This window comes from Rhinatrema bivittatum, chromosome 6 (assembly GCF_901001135.1).
Source record: "Rhinatrema bivittatum chromosome 6, aRhiBiv1.1, whole genome shotgun sequence".
Taxonomy (NCBI): domain Eukaryota; kingdom Metazoa; phylum Chordata; class Amphibia; order Gymnophiona; family Rhinatrematidae; genus Rhinatrema; species Rhinatrema bivittatum.
Genome location: NC_042620.1, coordinates 149,939,163 through 149,952,297, shown reverse-complemented (window position 1 = coordinate 149,952,297; position 13,135 = coordinate 149,939,163). Strand labels below are relative to the sequence as shown.

The 13,135-nt window shown below is 48.3% G+C and overlaps 1 protein-coding gene across 6 annotated transcripts in view; it reads right to left on the bottom strand.

Moving 5' to 3' along the window:
• Positions 1 to 13,135, bottom strand: part of GTF3C3 (general transcription factor IIIC subunit 3) — a 123,062-nt gene that overhangs the window by 32,847 nt on the left and 77,080 nt on the right. For 5 of the 6 annotated variants that reach the window (XM_029606061.1, XM_029606067.1, XM_029606063.1 and 2 more), the window contains exons 13-14: positions 10,160 to 10,295; positions 4,301 to 4,538 (exon numbers count right to left, since the gene is read on the bottom strand). In XM_029606061.1, coding sequence (XP_029461921.1) covers positions 4,301 to 4,538; positions 10,160 to 10,295 — 374 coding nt within the window. The remainder of the gene's footprint in view (positions 1 to 4,300; positions 4,539 to 10,159; positions 10,296 to 13,135) is intronic. The other variant, XM_029606064.1, reaches the window with a different exon arrangement.

Genomic DNA, 13,135 nt, shown 5'->3' with positions numbered 1-13,135 from the left:
CAGGATCTTCGAGCCCATTCTGGAGCCACCAGGATTACTGGGCCGCGATGGAACACATATAGAAGGTGGTTCCGCGGCCATGGGAGGACGAGAGCATCTACTCCCTCCGCGCCGTGTTCCCTTCGGCGGCTGAAGAAGTGTGGGGCTTTCGCATTCCGCTGGGTAGCCATCAGATCCAGATTGCTGCACTAGAAGTTGCATGGCTTCGTCGGATAGTTCCCACTCCCCGGGATCTAAATGTTGGCGACTTAAGAAGTCTGCTTGAACATTGTCCACCCCCGTGATGTGAGAGGCTGCCAGGTGGGAGAGGTGGAGTTCCGCCCACTCCATCAACTGGTCTGCTTCGAGGGAGACGAGTCGGCTTCTCGTGCCTCCCTGACGGTTGATGTATGCCACCGTCGTAGCGTTGTCTGAGAGAATGCGTACCGCTTGGCCTCTGACTAAGGGAAGGAAATGGTGCAGGGCCAGCCGGACCGTCCTAGTCTCCAGCCGATTGATGGGCCACGTTGACTGGAGGGGCGGTCCATTGTCCCTGAGTCGACTGCCCCTCGCACACCGCTCCCCAGCCGAAGAGGCTGGCATCCGTGGTGACAATCACCCACTGCAGAATCTCCAGATCTACTCCCTGCAAGAGGTGATTCGGGCTGGTCCACTTCGACTGGCCAGGTCCAGGAGTGGCAAAGGAGCCTGAAAGTCTCGGGACACCGGCTTCCAGCGAGAGAGTAACGCCTGTTGCAATGGACGCATATGGGCAAAAGCCCACAGCACTAAGTCTGTAGTGGAGGCCATGGATCCCAGAACCTGAAGATAGTCCCAGGCCATGGGATGGGAAGATCTTGGAAGTGCATGATCTGAATTATGAGAGCATCTGCCCCTCTGTTGCGGAGGAACACCTTCCCTTGCTTGGTGTTGAAGTGAGCTCCCAGAAAATCAATCGTCTGTGATGGTGTGAGTTGGCTCTTGGCAAAGTTGACAACCCAACCCAGGGAGTGTAGGAGGTGTAGAACCCTCTCGACAGCCTGTTGGCACAGTTCTCTGGACTTCACCCGAATGAGCCAGTCATCCAGATAAGGGTGAACTAGAATTCCCTCCAATCTGAGAGTGGCGGATACTACTATCATGACCTTGGTAAACGTCCTGGGTGTGGTCGCCAGCCCAAAAGGCAGAGCCTGAAATTGAAAATGCTGGCCGAGTATCTTGAAACGAAGAAAGCGTTGATGAGCTTGACGTATAGGGATATGTAGGTAAGCCTCCGTCAAGTCCAGTGAGGCCGAGTGAACAGCTGCGATCACCGATCGCGACGTCTCCATGCGGAAACACGGTACCTTGAGGGCTCTGTTGACCACTTTGAGGTCGAGGATCGGCCGGAAGGAGCCCGCCTTCTTGGGAACCACGAAATAGATGGAGTAGTGGCCTGACCCTTGTTCCCACAAGGGCACCGGAAGGATGGCCCCCAAGTTCAGGAGGCGGTCTAGCGTCTGCCTCATGATGACTTGTTTCCTTAACGGCCCACAGGGGGAGAAGACAAACCTGTCTCTTAGGTGCCGAGCAAATTCTAACGCATAGCCGCGATTTATGATGTCCAAGACCCACTGGTCTGAGGTGATCTTGACCCACTCTTCGTGAAAGAGGGCTAGACAACCCCCTATCTTGGGAGTTGAAGAGTGGGCCAGCAAGGCTTCATTGTGAGGATTTGGAAGTCCCTTGGCAAGGGTTATCCCTGGATTGTCGTCTGCCCCGAAAGGAATGGGACCAGGACTGCGAACGAGAAGCAGCTGATCTCTGGGACCTGACCTGGTCTGACAAAAATACGCTGAACCCTGAAGCGGGTGCGTGTGGAGCTGAAGTTCCTGTAACTCCGAGGTTTATCTTCGGGTAGCTTATGTACCTTATTTTCTCCAAGGGATTGAATGAGCTGTTCCAACTCTTCCCCAAAAAGCAACTTGCCCTTGAAGGGCAAGTATTCAAGCCGAGCTTTGGATAAAGAATCTGCCGACCAATTGCGAAGCCAAAGCAAGCGTCTTGCTGAGATGGCAGAGACCATGGATCTGGCCAGGATGCGGAGGAGATCGTACAGAGCATCCGCCCCATATGCAATCACTGCCTCCAGGCGGTCTGCCTGCCGTGCTTCGTCAGGGGGCAACTCTTGAGCCCCTAGCAATTGCTGCATCCAACACTCGTTGCATGAGAGAGCTGCAGACGGCCGCTCGAACCCCCAGAGCTGAAACCTCAAAGATCCTTTTCAAATACACTTCCAGTTTACGATCCTGGATGTCTTTTAGCGCGGTACCACCAGTAACTGGGATAATAGTTCTCTTGGTGACAGCGGACACCGAAGAATCAATGCTAGGTACCTTGAGGAATTCCAAAGATTCCTCCGGGAGTGGATAGAGCTTGTCCATAGCTCTGCCGACCTTGAGAGAACCATCAGGAGCATCCCACTCTCTCGACAACAGTTGAAGCAGTCTTTGATGAAAAGGAAAAGTTTTCGCCGGCGGATGTAGACCTGTCAGTACCGGATCCTCCTTCCTACCAGTGGTATTGGGAACTGCAGGCTCCTGCGGAGCCTCAATGTCTAACTCCTCGAGGACCTGGAGGATGAGAAGATCCAATTCCTCCCTCTGAAAAAGTCGTAAGGCACGGGGATCATCTCCCTCCAGTAGTGGGGTCAGCTCATCCGGATCCACGTCGGGATTCTGAGGAGGTGGGAAATCCAGTTTGGGTGGGTGTGAGGTCACCCTTACCCTAGAGGCGCCCGGTGGCAGCAAGGGAGGGACCCCTGCCCCTGATATTGCAGAGGGTGTAGGAACTGGGATGAGCCCCTGAGAATCCCCACGCCCTTCAATCCATGGAATTTTGGGTGGGGGTGGGAGCCCTGCTGCATCTTGAGAGAGGAGATAGGCATTGTGAATTAATAAAATGAACTCCGGAGTGAAGGGCCCCGGGGGGGGGGGGTCATATTTAACTGCCCCGATGTTGGAGGGGCCTCCGGTGGGACCCAGGAGATAAAAATTTTTTCACTTGCTATTCTAATGTATCAATAGGCTGAAATGTAAATATTGTGCTGTTCAATTTCTCCCCTTCCATCCCAAGTTTATTTTCCTTGTTTTTTGTAACTTTCCCTCTCCCTTTTTCTGATTCACTGTATTTAAAGTTCAAGGTTCTTATTGAAAATATTGTTTTTTAGTTACGTTATGCTTTACACTCCTTGTTATTTGTAAACCGGGTTGATGTGATGCCTATCATGAAACTCGGTATAACAAAAACAATAAATAAATAAATAAATAAATAAAATCGGTGGGGGGGATGAAGAATTGGAGCCAGCAGGGCGATTGGAAGGCAAAGAAACAGGCAGCTGTAAATCCAAGATGGCCGCCGTTCCCGCCTCCGATGGGAACGGGGCCGATCTGCCAGCAGGTGGGCACACTGAAGCACGCGAAACTGAATGTTCTCCCTGCCTCGAGGAGCCCTCCCCACCGTGGAGGCTTCGGAGACAGAGGCCCTCGCGGGAGAGTCGGGACCCGGACTCCCCGCAGGCCGAACATCACGATGGATGCGGCATGGGAGAGGTAAACCACCTCTAACCCTCTCCCGAAGCTGTCAGCAGCAAAGAACAGGGGACAGAGGAATGGCTCCTCTCTGTCCCAACAGGCCCGAGGAAGCGACTTCTCAGGGCGGGCTGCAGGAGGGGGGAGAGGTCGGATCCACTGACTTACACCCCAGGACAGCAAGGTAAGCTAAACTGAAAGGGAAAAAATACAAGAAAAAAAACCTATCCCCAAAGGAGAAAGCACTTAAACAACTGTCCCTGACAGTTCAGCCTGCAAGCTCACATCTGAGCAAGGAAAGGAAATAATTAATCTCTTTTTTTTTTTTTTTTAATTTTGATCCATACCAAACAAAAGTAGAGAAGGAGGGAAAAATCCCAATCCCTTAACCAAGAGCTAGTGGGGGACCACAGGTGCCTCCTTTCATCTGCTGGAGTCAGAGTAATACTGAAGGGACGCAAAGAGTGCTCCAACCTATTAGGGGCTGTCCTTACAGTTTTTGCTCTGATTCCATCTGCTGGAAGGGGGACATAACCCACTGTCTGAAGTGATCCGGGTACGTACAGCGAATACAATATTACGCTACTTTATATGATGAACAGAAAGGGACATCATCCTAACACAGGAACATCTAGAACATTTATTGATAAACAGATTAAAACCATGCACGGTACGACCTCACCTCAATCCCTCCAACAGAAAGTTTCAAGGCAAAGTATTTTCAGGGAGAGTGGAGTATTAATGCGTCATACCTGATATAGTCGTATGCTTTCCTAAAGTTCTTGTCTAGAATTGCAGCTGAGAGACCAAAGAACTCCAGCTCCTTGCGCTTTTGGCGATCATCATAGAAAGAATAGTACTCCAAGGAGGAATCCACCAGTAGTTCAGCTTCTTTAAACCGGGAGAGGTCACACAAAGTGTATATAGCCTTAAGTAGGAGGTTCCACCAATCGTCTTTGGTCAACACACTTGTCAGCACAGCAAATATTGCTAAAGTTATAACCAAAATATAAAAAGACAGCTGTTCCAAAACTCACTGGACTTTACTGCTGAAAGCAGGCTTAATCTGCTGGCGTGCCATCACGTGACCCGGGGGCTGGTCCGGAGGCCTCGACCACGCCCCTGGGCCGATGTCACGCCCCCGACACGCCTCCTGCCCCGCCCCAAAATTTGTGCCGCCCACCCGACACGCCCCCTTTGCAAAGCCCCGGGACTTACGTGCGTCCTGGGGCTTGTACGCGCCGCCGAGCCTATGCAAAATAGGCTTGGCGCACGCAGGGGGGTTTGGGGTAGGTTTTCGGGGGGTACGCGCGTACCCCTTTGAAAATCTACCCCCCAGTTTAGGAACGTTCATTTAGGTGCCTACATTCAGCTATTTAAGCACCCATATTCATCCATTTTTAAGGAGCCTTAAATGGCTGAATATAGGTGCTTAAATAAGGCTCCTAATTAAATCAGGCGCCAAGTACTCTTTGAATATTGGGTTCCAGGGATCTCTAGATCCCTTCACAGACACATTCCACCATGGCACTCTCAGACAGGGGTGATCTTACAAATGGAACATATCACACCCACCAAGCACCTAATACATGGCCTTGCAAATGGGACACATTAATGGGGAATCTAAGAATCCCTACTCACATTTTACCATTGCCATTTTTTGCACAGCTGAACTTACTATGCCAAGATCCCCACCAATTCCCGAATGCTGTAGCCTCACAGAGCATAAGCCCAAACACACAGGCCCTGTCACTCATAACATTTTTGTTGACATTTTTATGGAGATGCCTTTTTTCTCTCCGCTGCAACTACCTAGCGGGATAAAGAAATTCCTCAGTTTATGCAGAAATCTTGGAGGAATTTTGCTGCCATCTCTCTCACCACGCCCAAGCTGGGCTACAGAGCAAGTCAAACCCCCCAACAAACAAGCAGCAGTCACAACATTCTCACTTTTGTTACACTATAACCAATTTCTAACTAATCTGTGTGGCATTAAATGGTTTCCCTCAATGAAAACAAAAAAAAAAAAAAGCAAGGTAAATTGAAATTTAAGTTACAGGAAATCAACATACTATACAGTCATTCTATAATAATGACAAGAACACTGTGTACGTTAACTTAATACATTCATCTCAAAGAATTTATACCAGAGTTATTAGGAGTAAGAGCTCTTTACTGTAATTATTGTTACATTCATGGCAGCCTCTTAAAACCAACACAGCCTTTTATTTTTAGTTTCAAATGAGACTGACTGAGTCTGAATTGATGACTAATGACTCCATTTTCATCCACTCAAGCAGCACAGATTCTGACACACGCAGACACTAGAATCACAGCCCCTAATCTCCCGCATCAGCTCATGAGTTAGAGAATTTGGCAGCAAAGATTTTTCAGTTTGGTCTACAGTTTAACATTCAATTATTTAATATTTGTTACCCAGCAGTTTCCCTCCCCTACTCAGTCAGAACAATGGCCAGGATCTGGCCCCAAGAGCCCTCCCGTCACAACTTCCTAGGGATTTCCCCCTCTTCTGTATCTCTCTCCACTCTCTAACCTACCTCGCCTGGTTAATGCAGCGATGGTCCTGGGCCGGGGCCATGCGCCAAGGCTCCTTTCCAGAGCCCAGCAATCACTGGCCCTGAATCTGGGCCACTAGGTGTCACCATCAAACAACAGCCATGACTCCCTCCCCCCCATGTTGTGAACGCCGACTCAGAGATCAAACCAAGGACTGGCCCAGCTAAGTTAATATTTTTCAAAATAAAAGTCATTTTCCAACCTTTCTTGTTTGTATGGATAATTTATTTTGGGGGGTGGGGGGGTTGATGGGGGAAAAGGGATCAGTGCAGGGAAAGGAAAGTGCATCTCAGAATTCTGGAATGAAGGAAGGAAAAAAAAAAAAAAAAGAGGGCCCATCCCTCATGCATATTCACATGGGATATCCTTAAAATCCCAATTGGCTAGGGACTAGTTTGAGCATCTCAGGAATCTGGAACAAAGGAAGGGAAAAAAAAAAAAAAAAACGGCCCATCCCCCCCACCTAGTAAATATGCATGAGAAATGTACATGAGATTTATTTACATCCATTGAAGGCAGTGCATACAAATATATCTCATGCATTTTCTTTAGGGATATCCTGAAATCCTGACTGGCTGAGAGGAGAGGTGGCAAGGACTGGTTTGAGTACCATTGGTGATTATAAAACACACAGGGAGGAGATTTTCAAAAGGATTCACATGTTTAAACTGAGTTTTACACATCAGTGCACTTTAAGCTCGTAAATGGGCTTTTAAAAATTGCTACGATAGTATGTTACATTTATACATGTAACTCCTTTGTAAATTACCTCCTTAGCCTGCCAAGGGTCCATGAGGATGGATTCCCAGATGCAGGTGTGGCCTAGTTTTTAAATTGGCCAGGTGGGATGAAGGGCCAGCCTAGATAACAGGTGGAGCAAAATTCCACACCAAGTCCAGGATGTGTCAATAATTAGGCAGCTATATGAAAATAGCTCAGAGAGAATAAGGTTGTCAAGAGTCAGGGCAATCGGCTACAGGACGATGCTAAAGATAGATGTCTGAAAAGGCAAAAAATGTACACGACTAAGGTTTTGGAGAAGCCTCACCCAGATACTACAGCTAAGGGTCTTGAATATTTAAAACTATAAAGAACACAGAAATTCTGTCTGGTTGTTAGTTCAAAGAGAGCACAGGGAGTTATTTTGCTGGCTTTAAACACATACAGGCAAAATAACTAACAAAAGATCAGTCTGTTGGGTTAAAGGAATACACATTCTGGCACTGATTTACTAAGCTTCACCACTCTCTTCCCGGTCTCAGACACAGAAGAGAGAAAAAGCCACAGTAAAATCCAGCCCATTTAGGCCGATGCAATACAGTGAACCTGGCTGAGCGCATGACTTTACCGGCGCTTGGACGCGTGTTTTGGTTGCGTATCTAAAACCCCTCATGCAATAAGGGGATTAGCATGTGGAAAACAGGTTTTACATTCAGGCAACATCCAACAAGGCATTGATCTGTGCAGTCTGGGTAACCAAGCATGGGGGTAACTTGCTTGATGCGGCGGTTACAACCTTTAACCATTAAGCCTTTGATGCAACTCCACCATTACTCTCTGCATCAATGCCAGGGGATGGCAGGAAATTTGAATCAAACAGTTACCAACAAGGGCCCTGAACCTGGTGGTAGATGAAACAGATAAGTATGGGAAAGTAAGTATGGGAGCTTGCTGGGCAGACTGGATGGGCCGATTGGTCTTTTTCTGCTGTCATTTCTATGTTTCTATGTTTCAAAAAAAAACGCGTCCAAACAAGTGCAAAGCTAATAGCGCTCATCACATGTAAATTCATGTTGATGAGGCTATTAGCTATTACCCCCCAAAGCAAAAAAAAAAATGTGCACCCAACGTGCACATTTTTACTTTAAAAAATTAACACCTGCCCTGCAGGAGGCATTAATTCTTAAGAAGCCCCATAAGTTTACAGAAAAGCAGAAAATACTATGCCCAATGCCAAGGAGGCACTAGGGATGCAAAATTTTCCCTAGCGCTTGCTTTTACCGAGGCAGTCCATTTAAATATTAAATCGGGCGCCCGGGAGAGTTGGATCGGCACACATTAAGAGAGCAGGTGCTCAGTCATGAGTGCCCATATAACATGCGTAGATACTGTATCGGCCTGATTGTCTTTTAAAGTCTTATCTTGCCTGGAAACATCTGAAAAAGTCTGATCTTGCTTGAACAAAGTCACTTTGCATTTTAATTTTTGTAAATAAATTACCTGGCTAGTGTGAGAAAAGTAACCGGCTATTGTCTAAACCAGCGATTCTCAATCAGTGTGTCGCAATACACCAGTGTGTTGCGGCTCCCGGTGTCCCATTGCCCCACTTGTGCTTCCCTTCTCCCCAGGGGCGGGGCCGAAGAGTGAAGAGATGCTGGGCGCTGCCACCAGAGGCTAGGCCAGTGGTGGCTGAAGAGTGGAGAGATGTGTGCGCCGCCAGCGGAGGCCAGGCCAGTGGGGCTGAAGAGCGGAGAAACCCTGCGCAGCTTTGTGTGTGTGTGTGTGTGTGGTAGAATGGATGCCTGGGTGTGTGAGTGGCAGCTTTGTGTGTGTGTGTGTGGTAGAATGGGTGCCTGGGTGCGTGAGTGGCAGCTTTGTGTGTGTGTGTGGTAGAATGGGTGCCTGGATGCGTGAGTGGCAGCTTTGTGTGTGTGTAGTAGAATGGGTGCCTGGGTGCATGAGTGAGAGCTTGTGTGTGTGTGTGATACAATGGGTGTGTGAGTGGCAGCTTTGTGTGTGTGTGGTAGAATGGGTGCCTGGGTGGTGAGCAGCAGCTTCGTGTGTGTGGTAGAATGGGTGCGTGAGTGGCAGCTTTGTGTGTGTGTGTATGTGTGGTAGAATGTGTGCCTGGGTGCATAAGTGGCACCTTTGTGGGTTGTGGTAGAATGGGAGCAAGAGCATTTGTGTGTGACTGAGATTTTGTATGAAAGTGACAGAGCATGTGTGTGCTTGAGAGAGCGACTGGTCAGAGGTGATGTGTTTCTGTGAGAGAGAGACAGACTGGTCAGGAAGATGACTGATATGCGTGTGCGTGTGTGTGTGTGTGTGTGTGTGAGACAAGAGACTGGTCAGGGAGGTGACTGGTGTGTATGAGAGATAAACAGAGACTGGTGTGTAGGGATAGGGCCTGATACAGGAGCTCGTACCCACTGCAAGTCAGCGGTGACAAGGAGCCCAGACCCATGAGAAGGCCAGAGGAGCCCCCGGAAACGGTGTCCGTTCTTCCCTACGGAACCGAAGTACTCTGAGGTTAAGCGCGGTGGTGCCAGGTTGGGTTACTTTTTTCCCCCTTGTGCGACAAGAATTTTTTTCTGTGGATTGGGTTGGTTTGGGACTGGGGCGGCTAAGTTCACCACACTAATGCCACACTAACGCCAGAGTCAGGGTAGGTGGTAAATTTGCAGGTTAAAGATGCGGAAAAATAGCTGGTTAAAAAGGCGATAATCTGGGCGTACGTTACTGTATCAGAGGGAATAGCTAATCCGATCATTAACATATCATATACATGCGGCGGGCGGAAAGGGATACGCGTTGATTTCAGTAAGCGGTAAGGACGCGTAAAACCGGATACTGAATCGCGGGTTAGACATAAGCGTCCAAAATGTGTACACAAAGCGGGTTAAAAACAGGGTAACCGCTGCCGCGCTTTACTGTATCGGCCTGAAAATAACTAGACAGGACAGTATAAATACCCTAGGAAAGATGATTCCAGAATGAGGGTGCCAGAAAGAAGGCTTAGAGGGTAGATTGTGGATCTGTGAGAGGATGAATGGAAAACAAATTCTGAGAAACTAGGCAGAGAGATCTATTAGGAAAGGTAAGGGATATCAGTTAGTCAGATGTAAGGGAGCAGTATTTATAATTTATATGCACAATTAATATGCAATCCTTATTCTTGTCCCAAACACCCATATCACATTTCATTCATGGGCACTGATAAAATCAATCACTCTTGTACTGGTTTAAAGAAAAACTGACAAAACAGAACTGGCTTACTGCTGTGGCACATGTAAGATGAGAACACTATACCCTACCTTTGGCATCACAATTTGCTGTCTCTTGGTCAACATTGTCTGAAATTTTATCTCTGGACACCTTGACCAAGTACAGGTGTCTTTCCCCAGATTTGGAACTTGATATCAAACAGGCTTGAGCTCGGTTCATTGCAACCTGAAAGACAGAACCACAAAGACTGACCATGTCCCATCTCAGATCGTGTGAAATCCCATGACAGGACTTATTTTTAATGCCATTTCATTAACAAGAGCAAATTAAAATAACTGATCTTCAGAAAGAAGATAAAATAGTTGCATGACTACTAGTTGAGGCTGAGAGTCACTGCCTCAGAAAACAAAAGATGTAATCAATTAGATCAGGAGTGGCCAACTCCAGTCTTCAAGAACCACAAATAGGCCTGGTTCTCAAGATATTCACAGTGAATATGCAGTAGATAGATTTGCATACAATGAAGGCAGTGCGTACAAATCTATATTCCCTGTACGTACCCGGATCAGTCCAGACCATGGGTTGAGCCCCCGTTCCAGCAGGTGGAGACAGACCAGAGTTCTGAGGCTTGCCCATATAAGGACGGAACCCACCCTGGAACTCTCAGTATTTGTCTGTCTCCAGCAGGTGGAACAGCTCACCCTTTGGTTCCCTGTTAGCTTGCCCTCTGGGTTTTTTCTTTCTTTGGGGCAAGCTCATGCAAGTACCTTTTTAATTTGCTTCTTATATATTTAAAAAAAACAGAATTTTTTTTCTCTGACTGCCTGTGTTAGGGTAGACACTTTTGTCTCCCTCGCTCTTGGGGTTCCTAGGGGGGCTTTGCCCCTTGATATTTATCAGCCTAGGTTCCCTTCCCGGTGAACTGTGTGGGTGATACTGGTTGTGCCAGTCCCTCTCCCCCCTTCTCTGCTGCCGGGCCCCGAGATGCCCATTCCTCAGTTGTGCCTTTCAGGGAAGAGTTACATTCCCCTGACTCTGTGAATAAAATAAAATAATTTTCTACTTTAAAGTACACAGAGATTTATTTATTGAATTTTTTTATTCTTACAGTTCTTTCCTTTGTTTAAAAAAAAAAAGGCAGCAGTATTATTTCGTGAGGAGAGAGCGGGGTTCAATCCCCGTCTACCTCCTCTGGGGCTCCCAGCTCAGCTGATTCTCATTAGTTTCGCGGCTCCTTCCTCATGCCGCGGCCACTTTGCTGTGTTGCTTGTGGAGAGTCGGCCTCCCAACTCTCCCGCGAGGGGGTTTGTTCTAGGTGCCTTTCAGGGGGTGAAGGCTCCTCTCTCGAATCGCCAGCAATTAAACCGCAGGGAAGGACTCCGCGACGTGCTGCCAGGCCGTTTTCGTCCCGGGAGCGGCAGCCATTTTAGGTTTTCTGAACTGAACATTCTCTTTCTGCTTCTCCAGGAGCAGGGGACTCGATTTCTCCACTTTTTCCCCCCAATTTGAGCCCGGTTCGCTCTCGGGGGTGTTGGCTCTGACCCCCCCCTCACCTCACCCGCCCCCCCCCCCCCCGTAAAAAATTCGGTCCGGGCCCGTTTTTCCTCAGAATTTATTCTGTTAATGCATGATTCTTACCTGTCCAGTTTACAGAGGGAGGTGGACCCCCCTCCTATTGTTCCCTCCTTTCCAAACCCTCCTAATTTTCCGGTGCCTTCCCCTGAGTTTGTTCTGGACCCTCAGGGCCCTATTAGGGTTCGCGTAGTCCCGGGAAGCTCCCCCCCCCCCGGTAGGACCCCCCTCCCCAGCCTCCTTTGGACCCTTTTGATGTAGGGGATGATGATTTCCACTGCCCCCCCCCCCCCTTAGAGGGCGATGATCCCCGTGTCCTGCGCTTATTTCGGCGGGAGGAGCTGGAGCCTCTTATTCCCTTCGTTCTACAGGAATTGATGCCCCCCCAGATGATTCTGTGGCGGCGGCGGCGATGACGCCAAACGCGGACCCGGTCCTGGCGGGACTTAGGGCCTTACCGCGTACTTTCCCTTTTCATCCTATGCATCGCTTGCTCCTCCTCAGGGAATGGGAGACCCAGAGATGGGTCTTCGCATTGGAAGAGCTATGGATAAACAATAAGAACATAAGAACATAAGAAAATGCCATACTGGGTCAGACCAAGGGTCCATGAAGCCCAGCATCCTGTTTCCAACAGTGGCCAATCCAGGCCATAAGAACCTGGCAAGTACCCAAAAACTAAGTCTATTCCAATGTAACCATTACTAATGGCAGTGGCTATTCTCTAAGTGAACTTAATAGCAGGTAATGGACTTCTCCTCCAAGAACTTATCCAATCCTTTTTAAACACAGCTATACTAACTGCACTAACACATTCTCTGGCAACAAATTCCAGAGTTTAATTGTGCATTGAGTAAAAAAGAACTTTCTCCGATTAGTTTTAAATGTGCCCCATGCTAACTTCATGGAGTGCCCCCTAGTCTTTCTACTATCCGAAAGAGTAAATAACCGATTCACATCTACCCGTTCTAGACCTCTCATGAATTTAAACACCTCTATCATATCCCCCCTCAGTCGTCTCTTCTCCAAGCTGAAAAGTCCTAACCTCTTTAGTCTTTCCTCATAACATGTCCAGGCAGTCCCTGAGGACTGCCTGGACATGTTAAAAATTCCTAAGGTGATTCTTCTGTCACCGCTGGTGACAAAGCGCACTACCATTCCAGTAATGGGCGCTACAGCATTACGGGATGTACAGGACCGTAAGCTTGAATTTTATTTGAAACGCATTTTTGAAGTTTTAGCTCTTGGTGTCCAGGCAACAATTTGCAGCAGTCTCATGCAGCGGGCAAGCCTTAGGTGGATGCAGCAGTTTACTCAGCACCCAGGACCTCCCATCCGCAGAGACTGAGCAAGCTGAACGTTTGGAGGGGTGCTATAGCCTATGGTGCGGATGCCTATATGATTTGCTTCGGGTCCAAGCTAAAGCTATGGTTTTGGCGGTATCTGCCAGACGTCTTCTCTGGTTACGCAATTGGTCCGCTGATGCTTCCTCT